We start from the raw sequence: 19,182 nt of genomic DNA, 5'->3' as shown, positions 1-19,182 counted from the left end.
TTTGCCGACCACTGCACTAGCACAATGCATCTACCTCCCTCTCTAATATTTTCTCTTACTCCTCTCCCCTTAGCCAATTAGGATCCAACTGTACAAACCTTTTTGTCTCATGGTCCTGTCATTCTCACTCCCATCATCACTGACTTTACAATTCTCTCTACCTAGAATGTTCACTTCCCTAAGTCTCCCTTACCTCTTACTCATTATGGGTATCACTCAACTGTCACTTCTTCAGAGAGGCCTGAGCTAAAGTAGTAACCACCATCTCTGTCCCCATTGTTCTCTATTCCTTTCCTCTTACTGATTTTTTTCATTGCTCTTATCACTATCTGAACTAGTAATTAAAAACCAATTAGATGTATCTTATGGGCTGAATGTGAGTGTCCCTCCACAATTCATATTGACATCCTAACACCCAGCGTGGTTATATTTGGAGATGGAGCCTCTGAGGAAGCAATTAAGGTTAAATGAGCTCAAGAGTGGGGTCCTGATCTGAAAGGATTAGTGTCCTTATAAGAAAAGATACTACAGAGTTCTTGTTCTCTCTCTCTCCCTCTCCCCCCCCCCCTCTCTCTCTCCCCCCTCCCTCATCCCCCCCTTGGTCTCTGTCTGTCTCTCTCCACAATATAGATGGAGGAAATGCCGCGTGAAGGCACAGTGAGAAGGCCAGGAATAGAGTCCTCATCAGAAATGAAATCTGCCAGACCTTGATCTTGGACTTCTCCTAAACCTGTAGGAAACAGGAATAGAACCCTGAGAAGATAGAGACCATCATCACATATTTATAAATGCTTCCTGGAGACTTAACTAATGCATGCTTTCAGCATGCATTGGGTCTTAGTAACTAGGGAAAATAGTCCTTTTCCAACAAAAATCATAGTTTGCCTTTAAAAATCTCCTTTAGCTCTTATCTTTAACAAGTCTTACTTATGAGGCAGTGAACAGAAGTATGTATTTTGGTCTCATAATGACATGAGAGGCGCCCCACATGGTGATTAACTTCTATTAAAAACAGTTTCTGCCTTTTACACCAATGGAGCACACTGTGCATCGCATTTTAGTGTGGCTGGTTTATTTTGTAAAACGTATTGACTGGAGTATTAAAAGGGAAAGCAATAAGGATTGGATTGACAGGCAGAGTTTACAGAAATTCTATGGGGAAAACAGAGGGCAGACACATAAAGAAACCAGCCAACGAAATCAATACTAACAAAGGGAACCCTTGGGTGGGGAGGGGGTCAATTGAATGCATTTTTATTCTAGATATCTGCTCTACCATCCAGCAAGAATGATATTTCATACTTTCTCACAAGTTCCAATACTGCTGCTGAAGGCAGAGAGGATATCTTCCCAGACAATATCCTGGGAAGAAGGAATCAGCACACCGTCTTGATCCCCTAATCCTGGTATTCTGGTAGAAGTGCTTCCCAAGTCCAGACATAAACCAGATGAATGTACAAGAAACCCTTGCCTACACCATCACAGGAGAGGCTGTGACTGCATCGAAGGCTTAGCGATACGGCAGCTAAAAGAAAACACACAGGACCAGGCTCCACAAAGAAAACGGCAGCATGAGTTTCTCAACCTCCTCAGTCTTCTCTCTCGGTCTCTGGCATGTACCTGTCATGATTTAAAATGACTTTCCCATAACCAGCACATAAGAAAAAAAATCCAAATAAAACTTCAAGCATAACTGTTCTGTTCCTGGGGAACAGGAAAGAGAAACCCAACAGAACCTGTTAGCCATAACAACAAAACGAAGGTCATTCTAACCATGTGACTTTATGCTCTTTGTATCTGCTACATAGGCACTCTGCTCTGCGAAGGCTGTAGCAGAGAATACTGGGAATGGATTCTTTCACAAACTGTTTTCCTGGGAACACAGTTGACTCTCTTACGAGATATTTCTTGGCCACAATTCACATAGCATTTTGTGTGTGACAAGCATTCCTTTTATACTGTGCCCAGTGGTTCCAATTTGGAAGTGATTTTGCTCCCCAGGGGACGCTTGGCAGGGTCTGGAGACATTTTTGGTTGTCACAACTAGGATGGGAGGGGGAGGCTGCTACCTAATATGTAGAGGTCTGCAGGGCTGCTAACCATCTGACCAGGCACAGGGCAGCTCCCACACTCCCACTTATCTGATCACAACATCAATCGTGCTGAGGCTGAGAAACCCTACTTTTTTTTTATTCCTAAACTCTAGGTATAAAAACGAGTTACTTCCAGAGAGGTTTCACATGAACAAAATACCAGATGCCAAGTTGGCTCAAAGAAGGTAACTAAGTGCGACCTGTCTGTCTATGGAACTCTAAGCTGGGGCATTCATTAAAAAAATGGAATATTTTTAAAGGAATGCAAAGTGTTACTCGGTTCCCTGGCATTGAAGGCAAGGGGCCTCTACAAGTCCAGGAAACGCAAGTCTAGGTCACTAACAGGACATTATCCTGTCTGCAGAAAAGTAATCTTCAGGGGATTTGGCAGTCAGTAGGAATATGGGGAAATCTCAGTGCACTGACAATAAAAGTAACATGAATATATCGATAACTCCAGGGTAGAATGTCTTTTATAGTAGAAAAATCACACCAAATCCTATTTGCGCACTGAAATAAACAGCACCAGCTTGTCTTTTTCTGTCTGCGGGCAACACTGTTAGTCAGAACCACGAATACTGTCCTCAGGGTAATACTGTAGCATAAGATTAATAAGTTATTGGTCATTTTTACTGTAATGCCAATGTACCCTTCACATTTGATTTCTGTGCTAGTGTAATAAGACAAGGTTTCTGCATCACTTAATATCAAATGCCCATATAAAATAGCCGGCAAACCAATGCTATAGAACACATTATTTCCCACATCTCTCCCAAGAATGCATTTTATTCAAGACAGACGATCCAAGAGCCTTCTACACAGCGTCCTGTGCCCTAATAAAAAAGGCACTGGGAAGATGAGATTTTGAAAAGAGGGATGGATAATTTCCCACCACCCACACTCATATTTTAAAGTGATAGAATTTGATATGGGACTGCTAAAAAAGCAAGAGGGCAACAGTAATAACAAATTATGGAGTTACACTGTATAGCTTTGAAAAAGCAGGGACTTTTTATTATTATTATTCTCATACGTTCACCTCTGAAAAAAACATACTATAATTTTACTTTTCCACTGTGACCCAGACACTTCTTCACTATAACTCTCAAAGCCTTAGATAGAAGGGACACTAAACTTTTTTAAAATATTAAATAATATTTTGGATAGATCCAAGCAGATGACAAAACTGACATTTTCTGTTGCCCAAATGTAAATAGCACAGATTTACCATGGTCCACATTTACTACTGTATGTTTTTTATTGGCTAAAAATATCAAGCTAAATATGGGAATATTTATTTCAGATTTATATTGCTTATTAATGTGGGGAATTCAGAACATTTAACTCTTCAGACAATTTGTGTAGCTACTAGCAATAACCCAGACATGCATTTGCTTATGATACTCAGAAAACCCTATGGCTGAGTGTATAGCTACAGGATACCATGGAGTCATCAAATAGGTGCTCTAGCTATGACATGGGCATCTACAAGAGAAAAAGACAGTGCTATGTCTCATGAAGAAGCTTTATAATCCCTTGTTAGAATGGCTATTCTTTGTGGTCTTATAGCCTTAATTATTTTTCTTTTTGAGAACAATATAAAAACACAAACAGTGAAAATTAAGTCCCTATCACTCCTATTTCCACTGGCTTTCTCCAGAGAACTGCTCTAATCATTTACTGTGACCCTTTCAGAAGTATTTTATACATATGAAATTAATCTATATCTATATCTCATACTACTCCATGATTCCATCAAATAACATTTCCATTATATCTTGCACTATAATTGTCTACATGTCCATTGTCCTTGATATGATGCAAATTTTTTTATCCAAATATGTGTCATCAAAATGATTTTTAAAAGAGCAACAGATAGATATTCTAAAGAAAAAAAGTTTGTTGAACTAAACTGAATCAGCATGAAGAAGTGTTTAATAATATTAACTGGGTAAGAATGAGCTGCAACTTTATAGTTGAATACCATTTGTTCTACGTAAAATGGGACCAGTTTCATTCCTACAGTAATAAATATTTCTATTTCTGTTAGGCTACTGCTCTGTGAGGAAGGTTTAAATGCTAGGTGGAATACAGCAATATGAATAGGGAAAAAAATACTTTATTCTGAATTCATACTAGATTCCTCAATAAACTAACTTATCTAAATCAGATTCTATACCTCTAAAAGGCGCGCACTAATGTTAACTCAAGGGACAGTACATTAAGGATATATGTGGTTATTTTGACATCTTACATGCATAGAAATGATTGTTCTACTAGTTTCTTTTTTGGAAATTTTGTAAATAGACAATAAAACCAAAGATGAGCAAAACATTTTAAAAATCATCTATGATATATGAAGTATGAAATGAATATTAATTAGCCTCTATCGTCCTCTTTTTCAATTTTACTAAATAACATGTTTATCTTCTTGTCACAATGGATAGTCTAAGGCTCCCATAACTTCATTCTTAATCTAGGATATGAGAAAGTCATGGGAAGTTGGTATGTTCTGAGTGAAACTAGAGGTTGTATTTAAGGAGAATCAGTAGGGGTGTCGAACTCAATCAGAGAAGGGGCCAAAATCTAAAATCCAGCCTAAATCGCGGGCCGAATGGTTTACTGAACAGTCATAAACTGTCATTGTGATGGAAACGCAGTGGAGTGCAGTGATGACAGCGTGGTGCAGGCCACATTGCAAGGCCTGGCGGGACGGATTTGGCCCTCGGGCCTTGTGTTTGACACATGTGGATTAAGGCATTACATGGGGACAGAGTGGGTTGATGTCGGGAAGGGAAATGGTTCTAATGCCAACTAGCTGGAGCCAAACAGATATCATCAGTGACATTTCTATTTCTGGTTGGCATGCCCAAGGCTAGATTAAACAACAGTCTATAAAGATGAATAAGACATGGGACCTGCCTTCATTAATAGTCCAGAGGGAAATAAATGCCAGGGTCAATGGCTGCATGATAAAAAGACTCAAACTTTTCACGGGAACATCAAATATAGTGCAATGGTGGCATCCACATTTTCACTAATGATTACATTATACCATTCAGGATGTCTTTAATCCTTACAAGTCTTAGGAAAAGGTACTGTTACTGTTGTCTCCTCTTTCACAGAAGAGGAAGACAACTTGCCCACTTCTGGTGAGTGACAGCATTTGGATTCATATTTGGGCAGGCTGGTTCTGGAGTCTATACTCTTAACCACTTTTTATACTGCTTCTCTTATGACTAATTATGTAACCAGCTCTTCCAGGTATAATGTGATGTTGTTCTTTAAATGAGAGCTGTATACAAAGAGAGAGAGAAAGAAAGGAAAAAAGAAAAAAAGAAAAAGGGGGGGGAGAGAGTGAAGGAGAAAGAAAGGGAGAGAGGGACAGAGGGAGAGAGGGAGAGAAGAAGAGGGGGGGGGAGAGGAAGAGGGAGAGGAGGGGGAGAGAGAGAGGGACAGAGAGATAGAGAGACAGAGAGAAACAGAGACAGAGACGGAGAGAGATTACCATGCCTGAGACCCAGGCAGACAGAATTCCATGAACAAGACGACACAGAAAAGTAAAGTTGTGAGATATTCTGAGAATCACAGAAGGTCCAGTTCAGTTTCAGAACCAAATCATGTAGTTCTTTTTGTGCCACTTTTGGAAGCTCTAAATTTGTTCTCAGATAGTAAAATCCACCAAATACTTTAAATCTAGCAGGTAGATGATTCCTAAGGTCATATTTTGCTTTTAAAAAATTACTGCAAAAGCAATGTGAAAATGGTTTGGAGAGTTATGGTAGAGACTGGTAAAAGTTTAGCACAGCTAGAGAATGATGAATGAATGAACTCAACAAGTAGCAAGGGGGATGGGATGAGTGTTGAAGCTATATTTCAAAGATATATCGAATAAGTTTTAATGACCAATTTGATCATAAAGAATTTTGGAGAAGAGAAAAAAATAGAGAACTGGAGTTATCAGTCTAAATGATTTTAGAGTGAATTAAAAAACAATTTGATATTTGTTTTTCATTTGCATTAGTTTGGTTTATATTATGAAGAGTTGATAAGGTAAATGACCTATTTGGGACATATAAAGATATCAACTACCTATACCTAATAAGTTGTTAGAAACACAGGTAATAAAGCTGTGTATCTGGTTATGAAATTGAAGACCAGACCTGGGAGTCTTCAGTTCCTAAAAGCAAGAGCAGTGGATGAGATCACCAGAGAGAAGATAGTGAAAAAAAGACTAAGCTATGATAAAGATGAGCGAAAGTAAGCAGAAAAGATGGAATAAGAAGATACTGAAAGATCAGTAAGAGTGGGGAGCAAAGAGGATCAGCAAAGGAAGGAGTTGCAGGATCTAAGAGAAAAATTTTAGGAAGCTATAAGTGGTTTAAAAAATATGCTAACTGAGGCAAGATTTCAAATAGAAGGCTAAAAAAGTTACAGTTGCAAATGGAAAATTCAGAGATCATTGAGGGCATCAGCAAGGGAAACTCCAGTAAAGTTTGAGACCAGACTTCAGAATTTAATGGGATTAATTAGAGAAGAATACAGGAAGACAGAATGTATAGAAGACTGAAGTTGTGTACCTGTGAAAAGAAGGGAGTGATATGAGTATATCTGTAGGCTGATAAGAATGTTCAATGTACATTGCACAGGAAGATATTGAAGGCAGGGATGGATTGATGGAATACATTCTGTATCAGAAGAGAGTACATGAAATCAATGGGTATCTTCAGCATTTAAAAAAAAATGTTTCATGAGGGAAATATTCATTATTGTAAGTATCTAATAGCCACTAACTGTTGAAATAGTTCAAAGAATCCAACATTATACTGTTAAGAGAAGACACAGATAAAGACATATCACATAGCAGGTGATCGAAGATGAAGAGGTATATATCAGTCTAAGGCAATAGGGCACAAAGATGGTACCTGCAGGAGAAGGGAGAAATGTTTCTTGTCTACTAGACAGTGGCACCACCCCGAGTTCACCTTTGGCTGCTCAGACTGGGAGCTGAAACTTCACTCTTTCCCCTTTCAGTTTGTAATAAATAAAGACAGTTCCAGAGAGAACATATAGCATCTAATATGGGCAGAGGCATTATGAGAATGGGTGACATGGGAGAGCCTCTTAAATACAATGGCGAGAAATGTTTGGTTTACCATTTTTGTTTAGAGATTTAAAAATAAAAGACAGATTTGAACATTTTTCTTCCATGCTGATTTCAGAGCTCAAAGACATCTTAGTAATTAGAGTAGAGAAAATGTGGATTACTTACCCATTTTGTATGGCAGCTGTGGGGTCATAGGTCAGAGCCATGCCAGCCTGCAGAGAAGAGGGAGAGGAGAGAAAACAGATCTTAACATTTTTATTGTGGTAGCCCAGACTTTCACTCCACACAAAGACTTTTATCTTTACTTTCCTTGATTTAAGTTTATTTTCTCGTACACATTTCTCCATTGACAAGACAAGCATTTTTATTATCCACACACCAGAATCCACTAGTGAGTTGGGGAGTTTATATTATGCATCCAGACAAACCAAGGCACAATGCAGCTTGAAGGATTTCCATTTGTACTTCATAAACCATTTGCTGTCTAATCTGGTATCCTTATAATTCCTCACTATTGTCAAAACCACCTATTGTACATCTCATGGCAAAAAAAAAAAAAAAAAAGTAAGGCTGAATCCTGAGGTCAGAACAAAAAATAAAAGCTCCTTAAAATGCATTAGACCTTTTAGCTGAAACCAGTTTGGCTCAGCGGTAGAGCATCGGTCTGGGGACTGAAGGGTCCCGGGTTCGATTCCGGTCAAGGGCATGTATAATACATTGGTTGCAGGCACATCCCCGGTAGGGGGTGTGCAAGAGGCAGCTGGTTGATGTTTCTCTCGTCGATGTTTCTAGCTCTCTCTCTCTCCCTTCCTCTCTGTAAAAAAAATCAATAAAATATATTTTTAAAAAATGCATTAGACCTTTTAGAAGAAAATGTTAAGAAATATTTATTTTAAAATAGATCTTATGCCTCAGGGGTATGTAAGTAATGAGCCATAGAGTGCTTGTCCAGTACCTGTCCTACTAAGAATGATAGAAAAGGAAAGTCATTTGCATCTGATGGAAATTCTTGGCCTGGTGGCTAATAAGGAAGTGGTTTTATTCTGTTTCTAAGAAGAAAACTACCTCTGGAAAACTACGCTTTGGCAACTGGCAATATTTTGAGAAAAGAATAGAAACTTTCATGATTGCTGATTCACAGCTTACCTCATCTCTTCCTACACATCATCACACTTGATCCTCACAAAATCCAGTAAGTAGGCAGGAGAATATTTTCTCCATTTTATTATATTTGAAAACGCTGGTGCAAACACAGAGAGATCCAAAGTCACTTGGAGAGGTCAAGTGACTTGCTCAAGGTCACATGTTTGACAACAGAACCTGATTCCAACCAAAGCCTTCAGATATGGGCTCTGCTGTAACCTTGACCTAGGAATTAAATGAGATCTGAGGATCATCTCTGAAGATGTGCAGCGGGAACTTTCTCTGTGGTCCTATGGGCAGACCACCCTTTGTTTCCCAGGACTGCATCACTTAGTGTGAGCAGAAAGAGGATATAGAATGAAATTTAAAACTTACTAGGTTGTTTTTTTTCCTCTTTTGAAATTTAAAAGTGAATTAGATCAATGTCAATTCCCTGGCTTTGTTAGTTACCTATAATTACCAAAGATATAACCATTGGGTGAAATGAGGTGAGGGGTAAACAAAACCTCCCTTTTCATTTCTTTTGTAATTTTTGTGAATCTATAACTGTAAATGATCTTTGAGAACTTTATTTATTTATTTATTTGTTTGTTTATTTATTTATTTTAGAGAATAAGAAAAATCATTAAAACTTTAAAGAAAAGAAGAAAGAGCTTTTGTTTTTGAGTTTCTTCCAGCTGGATGAAAGTGGTTTTCCTGTTAGGCTTGCTGAATTCCTCAGATTTAGCACATAACTGAAACATAAGTCCTCTGGCTTTCTAGGGTAGGACCTGAAATCTGGTATGACATGCTGCAGTCAAGCTTAGATTATAAGCATTATTTCCCCTAAATAATAATTTTTAAATTATTACTGAGATTGGTATGAGGAACAAACCTGTAGAGCCAAATACGAATTGGATTAGCATACAGCTAGCATGCATAAATTGAAACGGAGATTGCAAACAACATTGAATGAGTCAGGAGTTAATAGAGGAGCACTGAAAACACATGTTTAATGATAACTGTATCTTACTCAGGTTAAAGAAATATTAGATAGACAACGGATAATATGACAAGCAGGCGGGAATAGGAAATGAGATAAGAATAAAAGAGGAGAAACAAAGGTAGCCTTTTTTATTTTTTATTTTTTTTAATTTTTTTTTGCCTCTGGTGCAAACACATAGAGATCCAAAGTCTAAATTCTTTCCAGGGATGGGGCCTCTGCTTTGTGACCGGCAAGAGGAAGGTCCCCACTTGAAGATTTCCCAGAATGGAGAGGTCCAGGTGAGCTGAAACTCCTTGGTCCTGGATGCTATTGGGGACAGTAGTAAAAGCAGTCCATTTTTTATGAGACTTCTCTCTTAAAAGCACTAAGCTTCTTTCCCCTAACTTACCCAAGAGGTCACACCAGGGCCGAATGACAAAAATAGGCTTTATACTCAATAGAGATATTGTCAGTTCACAAGAAATTAAGAGTGATCAGCATAGCTTCAGTCTCCCAACCACACCAAATGGTTAAAATCCTAGGGGATTTATCAGAAGCTTTTATTTGTCAACCCCACATTTACTTCTTTTCCTTGCACTTATTTCCCAGGAGTGCTCAAATCCAATGTTATCTAGCCTTTCTTGAATTATAAAATTTCTTGAACATTCTCTTCCAATATGTATTTATTCTGGCAACTCTAGATATGTTTTATTTTCTTTCATATTTTAATTGAATTCCTCAAGGATTTTCATTAACCAATAAGGTCTACCTAGGAATGCAGTAATTATCAGTACATTCTAGTTGTTGAATACATATTTGACCATTAGAAAGGCTAAGTTGGCCTCTTCCTCCATCTTACAGCTCCATCCATCTTTCAGAAGATGGGCAAGAACTGAAAAATGGCACATGGTTCAGTGGAAAGAATATATGTTTTGGATCTGGATTTAGGTCTTTGCTCTGTTACTTTCTAGCAATGTAGCCTTGGGCAAATTATTTAACCTACTTGAGGTTCCTTTTCCTTAACTGTTAAGTGGTGGAGTAACACTTACCTTATCAGATTGTTGTGTGAAATTTAAATGAGATTATGTTTGTAAAAGACTCAGCTCAGAGCCTGGAGACAAGACATACACATAAATATTATAATACAAAGCTAGAAGTGGTAAGAGTCATATGAGTGGTACAGATGAGGTATGGGAGTGGGGGTATGATTAGGGATGATACTTGGAGTAGGTAAAGCTGAGTGGAGCCTTGAAAGATTATTAGGATTCCCACAAAATGGAGATGAGTGGTGGAGGCCTGATCAAGTAAAAGGAGTAGTATGGAAAACAGTGTGTAAATAAAAAGGGCAAGGTGAGTGACACACCTGCAGTAGAACCCTGGAGGGAGCAATGGGAAATAAGACTCCAAAGGAAAGGAGGGACCATCTTGATTGCCTGGCTCCTCTTGGGGAGCCACTGAACATTTTTGAGCAAGAAAATTACAAGTCAAAGAGGGACTGGACAACAAGAAACAGTATGAGCCTCCAGGAAAACTGGGTAAATCCGAAGCAATGAATGATGGGAATAGGCACTTGGGGACAGGGAAGTGGAAAGAATCTAAGGCGAGACTGTCATTGCAAAAGGATAGGGAATAAAAACATGGTTCATCTACTTCATGATTTTGCCTAGGGACAGTCCTGCCTCTCAGTACCTTTGGTAAGAGGAGACAACAAGAGATAGCATGAAGTCATATGCATTTGGAACATTTTGGGTAATAAATCAAGGCACAAGTTCAACAGAAGGTTGTTTGAACTTCATCTGTTGGCTGAACATCATAACACAACAGTGGACACTTGACCTGTTTTTTTTTTCATGTGTAATAGGTTGCTGAATTATAATTCTAGGATGGTCTGAATGCAGATTTTGCATTCAATTTCCTTTTGTTTCCTTCCATTAAGGTAAAAAAGAAAATCAATTTTGCTGCTCTGTCTAGCTACCTTTATACTAAACTAGAACCATGAAATCATCATTATGTAATTACCAAATTTTATGGCATGTTTACAAACTCTGGAGTCACACAAAAATAAAATAACTTGGAACAAAGTGAAAATGTCACACTACATATGCATAAAACTGATATTTAATCCTGTCAATCTTTTTTTTAAGGCTTTTAGATTAACAAATAACTTCCATTTCTCAAGTTCACATTTTTGTGTGCTAGAGAAGATTATAATTTATTTAAAACAAAAGGGCATTTTTCAGCAGCAGATGAATTTTGGCTTAGTATTTTGACCATAATAGAATATGTCTAGACCTACCTTATAGAGTCTATACTAAAGAGTTAAATATTTTGGAAAAAATATAAAAATATGGTTTATTGGAGAAATTAGGGCTTTGTAATACTTTTTAATATTATAGGAAATTCATTAAGATACATTAAATTGACTTTGGAGCTAAACATTTGTTATTTATGACTTTAAATAATTAACAGGTTAAATGAAGAGGTAAGAAATATAGAAATACAAAGCAGAGGATCATTGGCTTTAACAAAGGCAAGAAAAAAGGTAGGCTGGTAGAATTGTTTTGACCACTTTTCAAGTTATTTTTACACTGTAATGTGAACAGGGATAAAAAAAAAAAGTTTGAGCCAGTAAAGTTCAGACAGACAGATACACATTGAAATTCCTGGAAACTGAAACGTTAATGTTTTACTAGTAGCCTAACATTTCTCCTTTTTTCTAAATTTTGTCCTGTCATATGAGTCATCAAAATTGGATGAGTTACTGATGAATAAGCCCAAAAGTTTCCAATCTTCTGTGATCAGCTTTAAAGCAACACTTTAGTAAACATGTGGTGAATATTGTATATTTTAGTAAATACTGGGTAACAAATTACCATGAGATGAGTTCAAGAATGCAAAGAAGAAATTTTCTTGATGTCATTTCTTGTAACCATTTGAGCAATATTTACAACTGTTGGTTGGTAATGGTTAAATCACTAAATAAGATGACTTAAAAGGGAGTGTGTGTAAAGGGGCTTGAAAATGTGTTATACATGTTTAGGTACTGCTTCTATAGCAAAGTCTCACTTGGCTTATATTTATCAGTATTTCTCTGTAGAAAACATACCTTTTAGTGTTGAAGTCACCATACAAAATTATGTATACATATGTGTTAACAAATAAAATTTTAAAAATTGAAATATGACTAGAAATAAAAGATTAATTTCAACAGGGGTAAATGTGAAAGTGCTGAGGCATAAGAATATAAATGAGAGTTTTTTCTTTCATATATATATTTTTTTCTGACTCTTTTAAGTTGTATATAAGAAGAATTACTTTTATAACGGCGAAAAAAACTCCTTTTCTTATAAAACAATAGCAACACATTATATACTTTACAACTTGTTTAAAATTTAAATTTTAGGAAGGGGAAAAAAAGGCATGTCATTTATAAAAAAGAACTATTGAACAGAGGCCAAATTCAGAAATATGCTTGCAGATGTCAGAAGATGTTTAGTTTTGCTGGGTCAATGAAATACAGAAGACTGGGGAGGGCGGGGTTACTACAATATATCCAGAAGGATCAAGGTAAGAATGGGCAGGAGGCCAAGAATAAAGACCGAAACTTCAGGGTTCATAGTACAGTATTTCTTTTCTAGTAGAGCTAGAATTCATAAATCCAAATAGCCATACTGGCTGAGAAATGGAGAATTTCCTATGTGACAACAGAAGTGTGGGTACCCAAGATATTCATTAACCAATAAATATCACCAGAAAACCACAACATGATTGATACCAAGTAAATCTTTTGTCCAAAAGAAAAGTGCTTTTATCCTACTTCCTGTTAAGAGAACTAACCCTAGGAAACAATACACAAGGAGCCAAGCTGAGGAGAGGCTACTGGAGCCCTTACTGAAAGGGGAAGTGAGAGAATGAAATCCTGGCCTTCTAATGAAGCAAATGGTAGGGTTTTACCCGGGAATGGTTCTGCCATGGCCAGGTGACTACTGAATGCTTTCTTTCTCTGGGCAGGGGGCAGTCAACCAAGTGAAGCAGGTGTCTGCTCTCGCCTGCAGAAAGAACATTCCCTGGGCAATGTGTAGCCACTGCCTCTCTGAAGAGAAGATGAGGGACAAATGAGGCAGTAAGCAAAGAAATTGCCAAAGTCTACAAAAGGCAGACTACACTGGATGGCCCTGAGATAAGACAGCAACGTCCTAGCTCTGTGGTTCACAAACTGCGGTTCGTAAACCACATGCGGCTCGTTGCCCCTTGAGTGTGGCTCTTCCACAAAATGCCACTGCCTGGGAGAGTCTATTTTGAAGAAGTGGCATTAGAAGAAGTTTAAGTTTAAAAAATTTGGCTCTCCAAAGAAATTTCAATCATTGTACTGTTGATATTTGGCCCTGTTGACTAATGAGTTTGCCGACCACTATCCTAGCAATTGTCCGTTACGGAAGATATTAGACAAAGATCTTATATGCATGTATGCATTACCTCTAGACACAGACAAGAGGGTGATGAGGGCCTGGGAGTGGGGTGGGAACCGGGTGGAGGGGAGCTATGGGGGAGATAAAAAGGGACATCTGTAATAATCTCAACAATAAAGATTTAATGAAAAAGACAATACCCATTGACCTGTGAAATGGCTCTCACTACACTCCTTAGCTTTCATAATATATGAATTCAAGGAATAGTTTCATTCCAAATTATACTTGATTCATTTGCATAAATTTGCATAATTTAATCTGTGATAGTTTTCTTTTAAAATTCCTTTCCTTTGGCTTCTGTGAGCTCATCCCCTAGTTTTCTTCTGACCGCTCAGAGAGCAGTTTCTGCTTTGGTGTTATGTGTTCTATCTGCCTTTTAGATGCCAGCACTCAGGGCCAGGGTTCACCTTTCTTCTCTCTTCTCTACAGTGATGACATTCACCTTCTGATTCCAACTATTATTTATGTCTGGGTGATTCTTGAATCTTGATCTCAAACTCAAGTATCTATCCTGAATTCCAGACATTTATTGCCAAGTTAGATTAAGTAAGTTTGAAGTATGGTCAACATCTCTTATGAAGTTATCTGTTGTTTGGGTGTTTACTAATATCCTTTGGTCATAACAGTTGTCTCCTCCTTTTGCTTGCAATCTTTTTCTAATCCATTAGCCACACCATTGTGCTTGAGGACTGCTCTTAAGAGAGGCAAATCTGACCACATGATGATTCTTCTTTTAGTGACATACTGTTATTTTCTAAATAAAACATGCCTCACAGAGCCCTTCATGATCAAGTCTTTATTCACTGACTGACGTCCATAATGATGCCATGCAATTTTACCAGGAGACCCCGTTCTTTGCCAAACTCAGACATACACTCACCCTGCCCTGAGCCTCCGGGGCTTTTGCTGCTGTAAATTTTTGGATGGAAACTTTGCATCACTGTCTGTGGGGAAATTGAAAAGTTTAGTCTTTCACTCTCAAACTAGACATCCCAGACTCTCAAAGCCATCTCTGTCTCTCATTGTAACATTAACTGCTACCTTTGTTCTGACCCCTCAATTGAAGATGAGAGCTAATATGACATACACATTGTCATATATGTTTCAACTAGATTCTTGCCTGTGTTCATAAGTGTTTGGAACATAATGGGGACTCAATAAATGTTTATTAAATAAGTTAATGAACACCTAATTGACTTAAAGACTATTTTGAATTTGGACTTCAGTTAAATTTGTATTTGCAAAAGGAATTTGAGTGTTTTTAACTTTTCCTTATTTTATTAGTAAACTGTATTCTTCAAAACTTCCACTGAACTCAATTATACTTCTAAAGAAAATATTTCAGCCTTTGATTGGTCAGTAGAGATAGAGGGAAACAAGATGAGTGTTGGAGTTGCTCAGAGCCCTTTTCCATGCAGCAGAGAAGCCAGTGTACCTGAGATGGATAATGAGTAGGAACCTAGGAGAAGGAGGCCCCTCTTTCCAAGTCACTGACCAAGAGTGGGGAGAAGAGAACTGTTAATTAAACATAACCTCAACATCTTCAAGCAAATGAGATGCAAAAAATTTATCACTTTAAAAAAATAGCAAAATAATAATAATAATAATAATAATAATAATAATAATAAGACAATAAACAGAAAACTTCACCTCTTTGTCTGGGAAAGAAAAACACCAAGGGGAGTAATGCTGTTGTTTATACACTATGCCACCATGGAAGTTCTCCTTCTGGCATTTACTAAAAGCATTCTTGTCAGAGAACTTCTCTCTTATATAGCAACAGAGAAGAAAACGTTAGAAAGATACAGAATGAAGACTGGACAGCTGAGAAAGCCTATGGCTGCACAGAAGCAGCATTGTTAAAAAGGGAGCAGAAGAAAAAGCATACGAGCATTGCATGATGTAGCTTGCTAAGGTTCTCAAAGTCTTGAAGGAAAAAGAAGTCCTACTTTGTCATTAAAACTGAAATTAAATTAAGCCTTGATTGATACCATAAAAGAGAACATTATATTTTATGTATGAACTTCTGCTTTGTTCTTAGTCTAAATAACTAAAACTCATCGATACTAAGATGTCGCTTTTATTTCACATATCTGTGAAATTGGTACTGACCTAATTGATGGCATTTGATAGTTTGGCAATTGTCTCCTCTTTTTTTAGTGACATTTAAAATAATATTCCATCTTTAATTGATGGTGTCTTGGAACCAATAATAGGATGTCTACAGGGTAAAAGATATAAAATGCTGATGTTGCTAACAGGGCAAGCTGTGCATCTATTATAGATAGGTGAAAGTCCCAGGTATCTGGTTAATTGGTCCATATTCATCCAGTTCTCAACTGCAGTTTGATGTTACCTGGAGGTTGGAAGTTATGGCGTAAGTATTGATGGGGGTCATTCTGAGTCTTGTGGAAGGCTAGCAATGCCAAACAATGACAACTCCAGTAATCTCCCAGTTGGTTGATACCCCATTTAGCTGCCCTGACCCATTAAGACTTGGTCAAGGGAATATAGGGGACATGGATATAAACCATCAGTCTTTCTCCTTATAATTACTTCTGTCATCTTCCCAGCCTTATGTCCCTCCTAATCCCCCATTCATAGCTCTGCTCCAACATCTTAAGTATATTACCCCGTCCTCTTTCTTGAGAATAGAGACTAGACAGAGGACTGGTACTCATCATTAATCATGTTATGTGCAAAATTACACTATTAGATGAATTTATAAGATTTACTTTTTATCTTTAGTGATCATGGGTTAGTGAGTATTGGGTCCAGCAACTTTAAAATAAGAACACTTAACTAAGAAAGTTTTCATACTAAATTACTGAGAATTTAAGTTCTTGTGCCAATGAGAAAATTTCTTTAGAGATTAAAAGGGTCTTCACTTTGTGTCTGCTCTCTAAATTACAGAGAAAGCACATGAAATAAATAAGAATTACATCTGGTGGGCTAGCTGACATTTTCAAGTGCTGGCATTCACCATAACAGTCAAAAGTAAGGACCCTCCTTCAGTTCAAGGTTAAAAAGACTTTGCAGAACCTGGCAATGTTAATAGATTTATCTTAATTTTTTCCCAATGTCTTATTAAAGAAAATAATTAGACAACTAATTATCATGCACTGTGATATATGAAAAAAATAGTAGTAAACTAGATAGTTGATGTTTTGACTTTTCTGAAATATAATCAAAGATATCCTGAATCTACAGGTTTCAGTAAGTTTTTAAAATAATTCTTTAGATATACTATTTCTATTTACTATACAGATATACTAATTCTTTAGATATAGGGTTTCTTCTCAAAGTACTTTCATTTTTAGTAGCTCACTGGGTAGTACTTAAACTCCCTATCTCTGAAACATAAAATTTCTAATGTTCAGCTTATAAAATTATACTGCAGTCAGTATGGCTTCAAGGTTAATAGAAATAATACATTATTGAACCTCATTATCAGGTTGTTCTTAATAAGAAGGATGTTGACTGGTGATTAATCACATAGTTTGTAAAAGGGTTATTATTCTGAGGAGATCAAACTGAAGGCAAGGAGGCCACTTGATTGCATTACATCTTGTCTTCCTTACTGCTAAGAATATCTCAAAGAATGTACACTGGTCATAGTTAGCGACTGCCAAATGCTTTTAAGAAAAACAACAAAATTTTCTGTTGAGAAGGTTTCCTATGAATGGCGACCATAGGGATAGATAATTTCTTTCTCTGGAGATTTTATGTAGCATGTTTGCTATTACTTCCATAGTCACTCTTTACATCCTTTAAAGCAATATTTTCCATATATTATAAATGTGACCCATTTTGGTTCATAAAGGGCCAAGAACTTTCTACTCTTATGCAGATAGGTGAGTAATTAAGAATGCTATAAATGATTATAGAAATAAATCATTGTATTGGATGAAGGGCTCTTTCTTGCTAAGAAAGGTATGTGAATCTTTACATTGGGTCAAATGTTTGACGATCCTTATTAAATGACTAGAGGCCCAGGACAGGAATTCATACACGAGCCCTGCCCCCGATCAAGGTGAGGGGGGGCAATCTGGGGCAGGGCCAGGCCATAGGTGGTTGGCCAGCTGGCCCCACCTCTGATTGGGGTTGGGGGGGAGGGGTGATCAGGGGCGGGGCCAACCCGGGAGAGGTGGGGTTCTACCCCCTGCTCGAACTCCTGGGTAAGGGGGCAATTGGCATATTAGCCTTTTATTATAAAGGATTATAAACCAACTGTGCATTTAAATAATAACAGAATCAGGGCTTTCCAGAAATTCCTTAGACAGTTTTACCACTTGTTGGTTGAGTAGAGTAAGAACTATTACTGTTTTTAAATCCACAACCATTAAAATTGGCTGTGACACAACACCTCTAAAGTACAATTGGCTCATGCAGTTACTTTTGATACCCACATAAATTATTTTTTATTTCAACAAAAGTATTATAAACTTAACTGATAGACTGAATCTCACTGATAACAATCATAAAACAAGATACAGTTGATTCTTGTTATTTGCAGTAATTATATTATGTAAAGTCACCATAAATGTTGCATTAGTGAATACTGAATTATAGCTTCTAAAGGAAATACAAGGTTAGGTTCCTGTGAGCCCCTGGTCAACACTTTGACCAACTGACCAATACATAATGGTTGTTTTATGTGTTTCTGTCTAAAGACATTTAATATAAAGTCAACTCTTAGTATCTGTGGATTTTGTATCCATAGATTCAACCAACCATGCATCTAAGACATTTGAATAAAAAAGATTATAGAAAGTTCCAAAAGGCAAAACTTGAATTGGCCAAGCTCCAAGCACTAAGCTGAATCCATGCAAATGACGTTATATGTAAGCATACCCTGCTAAAGCCTATATAAAAATATAAATTATTTGTAAATAAGACACTTTTATATAAGAAACTTGAGCAACTGTGGATTTTCATATCCACAATGATCAGTTGGCTATAATAATTTCATAAAGATAATGGTCTTAGAACCAACCTTCTGTGGATAGAGAGAAATGACTGCATATTGTTGATTCATTAACATTGAACTCCCAGCTAACAGCACTACAAGTCATGCCAGATTTTCCTCATAGGGCACATAATAGATTTTTTGCACTTAGAAACCTTAGATAGAACTTGAGGGCCATTTTAAACAGCAAATTCACCAACATAAAGCACAAAAATGTGAAAAATGTGTCCCAACTAGTAAAGGAACCAAATAAAGAACACTTTATAGTAGAGAGCTTAAACAGAAGGAAGAGAGAGCATCATATATTTCAACTTCAGCGTGGAGCGTGCCTGTTGGGTGACTCAAATTTTTCACTGATCTGCATAACTGTGAGTGTCTATGAAGGCACTATGAGTAATGATTCTAGGGTTACAAATAAAATTTAGCCAGTAGGTACA

At 37.2% G+C, this 19,182-nt stretch overlaps 1 protein-coding gene across 13 annotated transcripts in view; it reads right to left on the bottom strand.

Moving 5' to 3' along the window:
* Window positions 1–19,182, bottom strand: part of RBMS3 (RNA binding motif single stranded interacting protein 3) — a 615,090-nt gene that overhangs the window by 117,362 nt on the left and 478,546 nt on the right. For 7 of the 13 annotated variants that reach the window (XM_045579333.1, XM_045579337.1, XM_045579338.1 and 4 more), the window contains 2 exons: window positions 10,958–10,996; window positions 7,366–7,412 (listed from right to left, as the gene is read on the bottom strand). In XM_045579333.1, the coding sequence (XP_045435289.1) occupies window positions 7,366–7,412; window positions 10,958–10,996 (86 nt within the window). The remainder of the gene's footprint in view (window positions 1–7,365; window positions 7,413–10,957; window positions 10,997–19,182) is intronic. The other 6 variants (XM_036431671.2, XM_036431674.2, XM_045579336.1 and 3 more) reach the window with 1 other exon arrangement.

Source organism: Pipistrellus kuhlii, unplaced genomic scaffold (assembly GCF_014108245.1).
Source record: "Pipistrellus kuhlii isolate mPipKuh1 unplaced genomic scaffold, mPipKuh1.p scaffold_m20_p_11, whole genome shotgun sequence".
Taxonomy (NCBI): domain Eukaryota; kingdom Metazoa; phylum Chordata; class Mammalia; order Chiroptera; family Vespertilionidae; genus Pipistrellus; species Pipistrellus kuhlii.
This window is presented reverse-complemented; position numbering and strand designations above follow the sequence as displayed.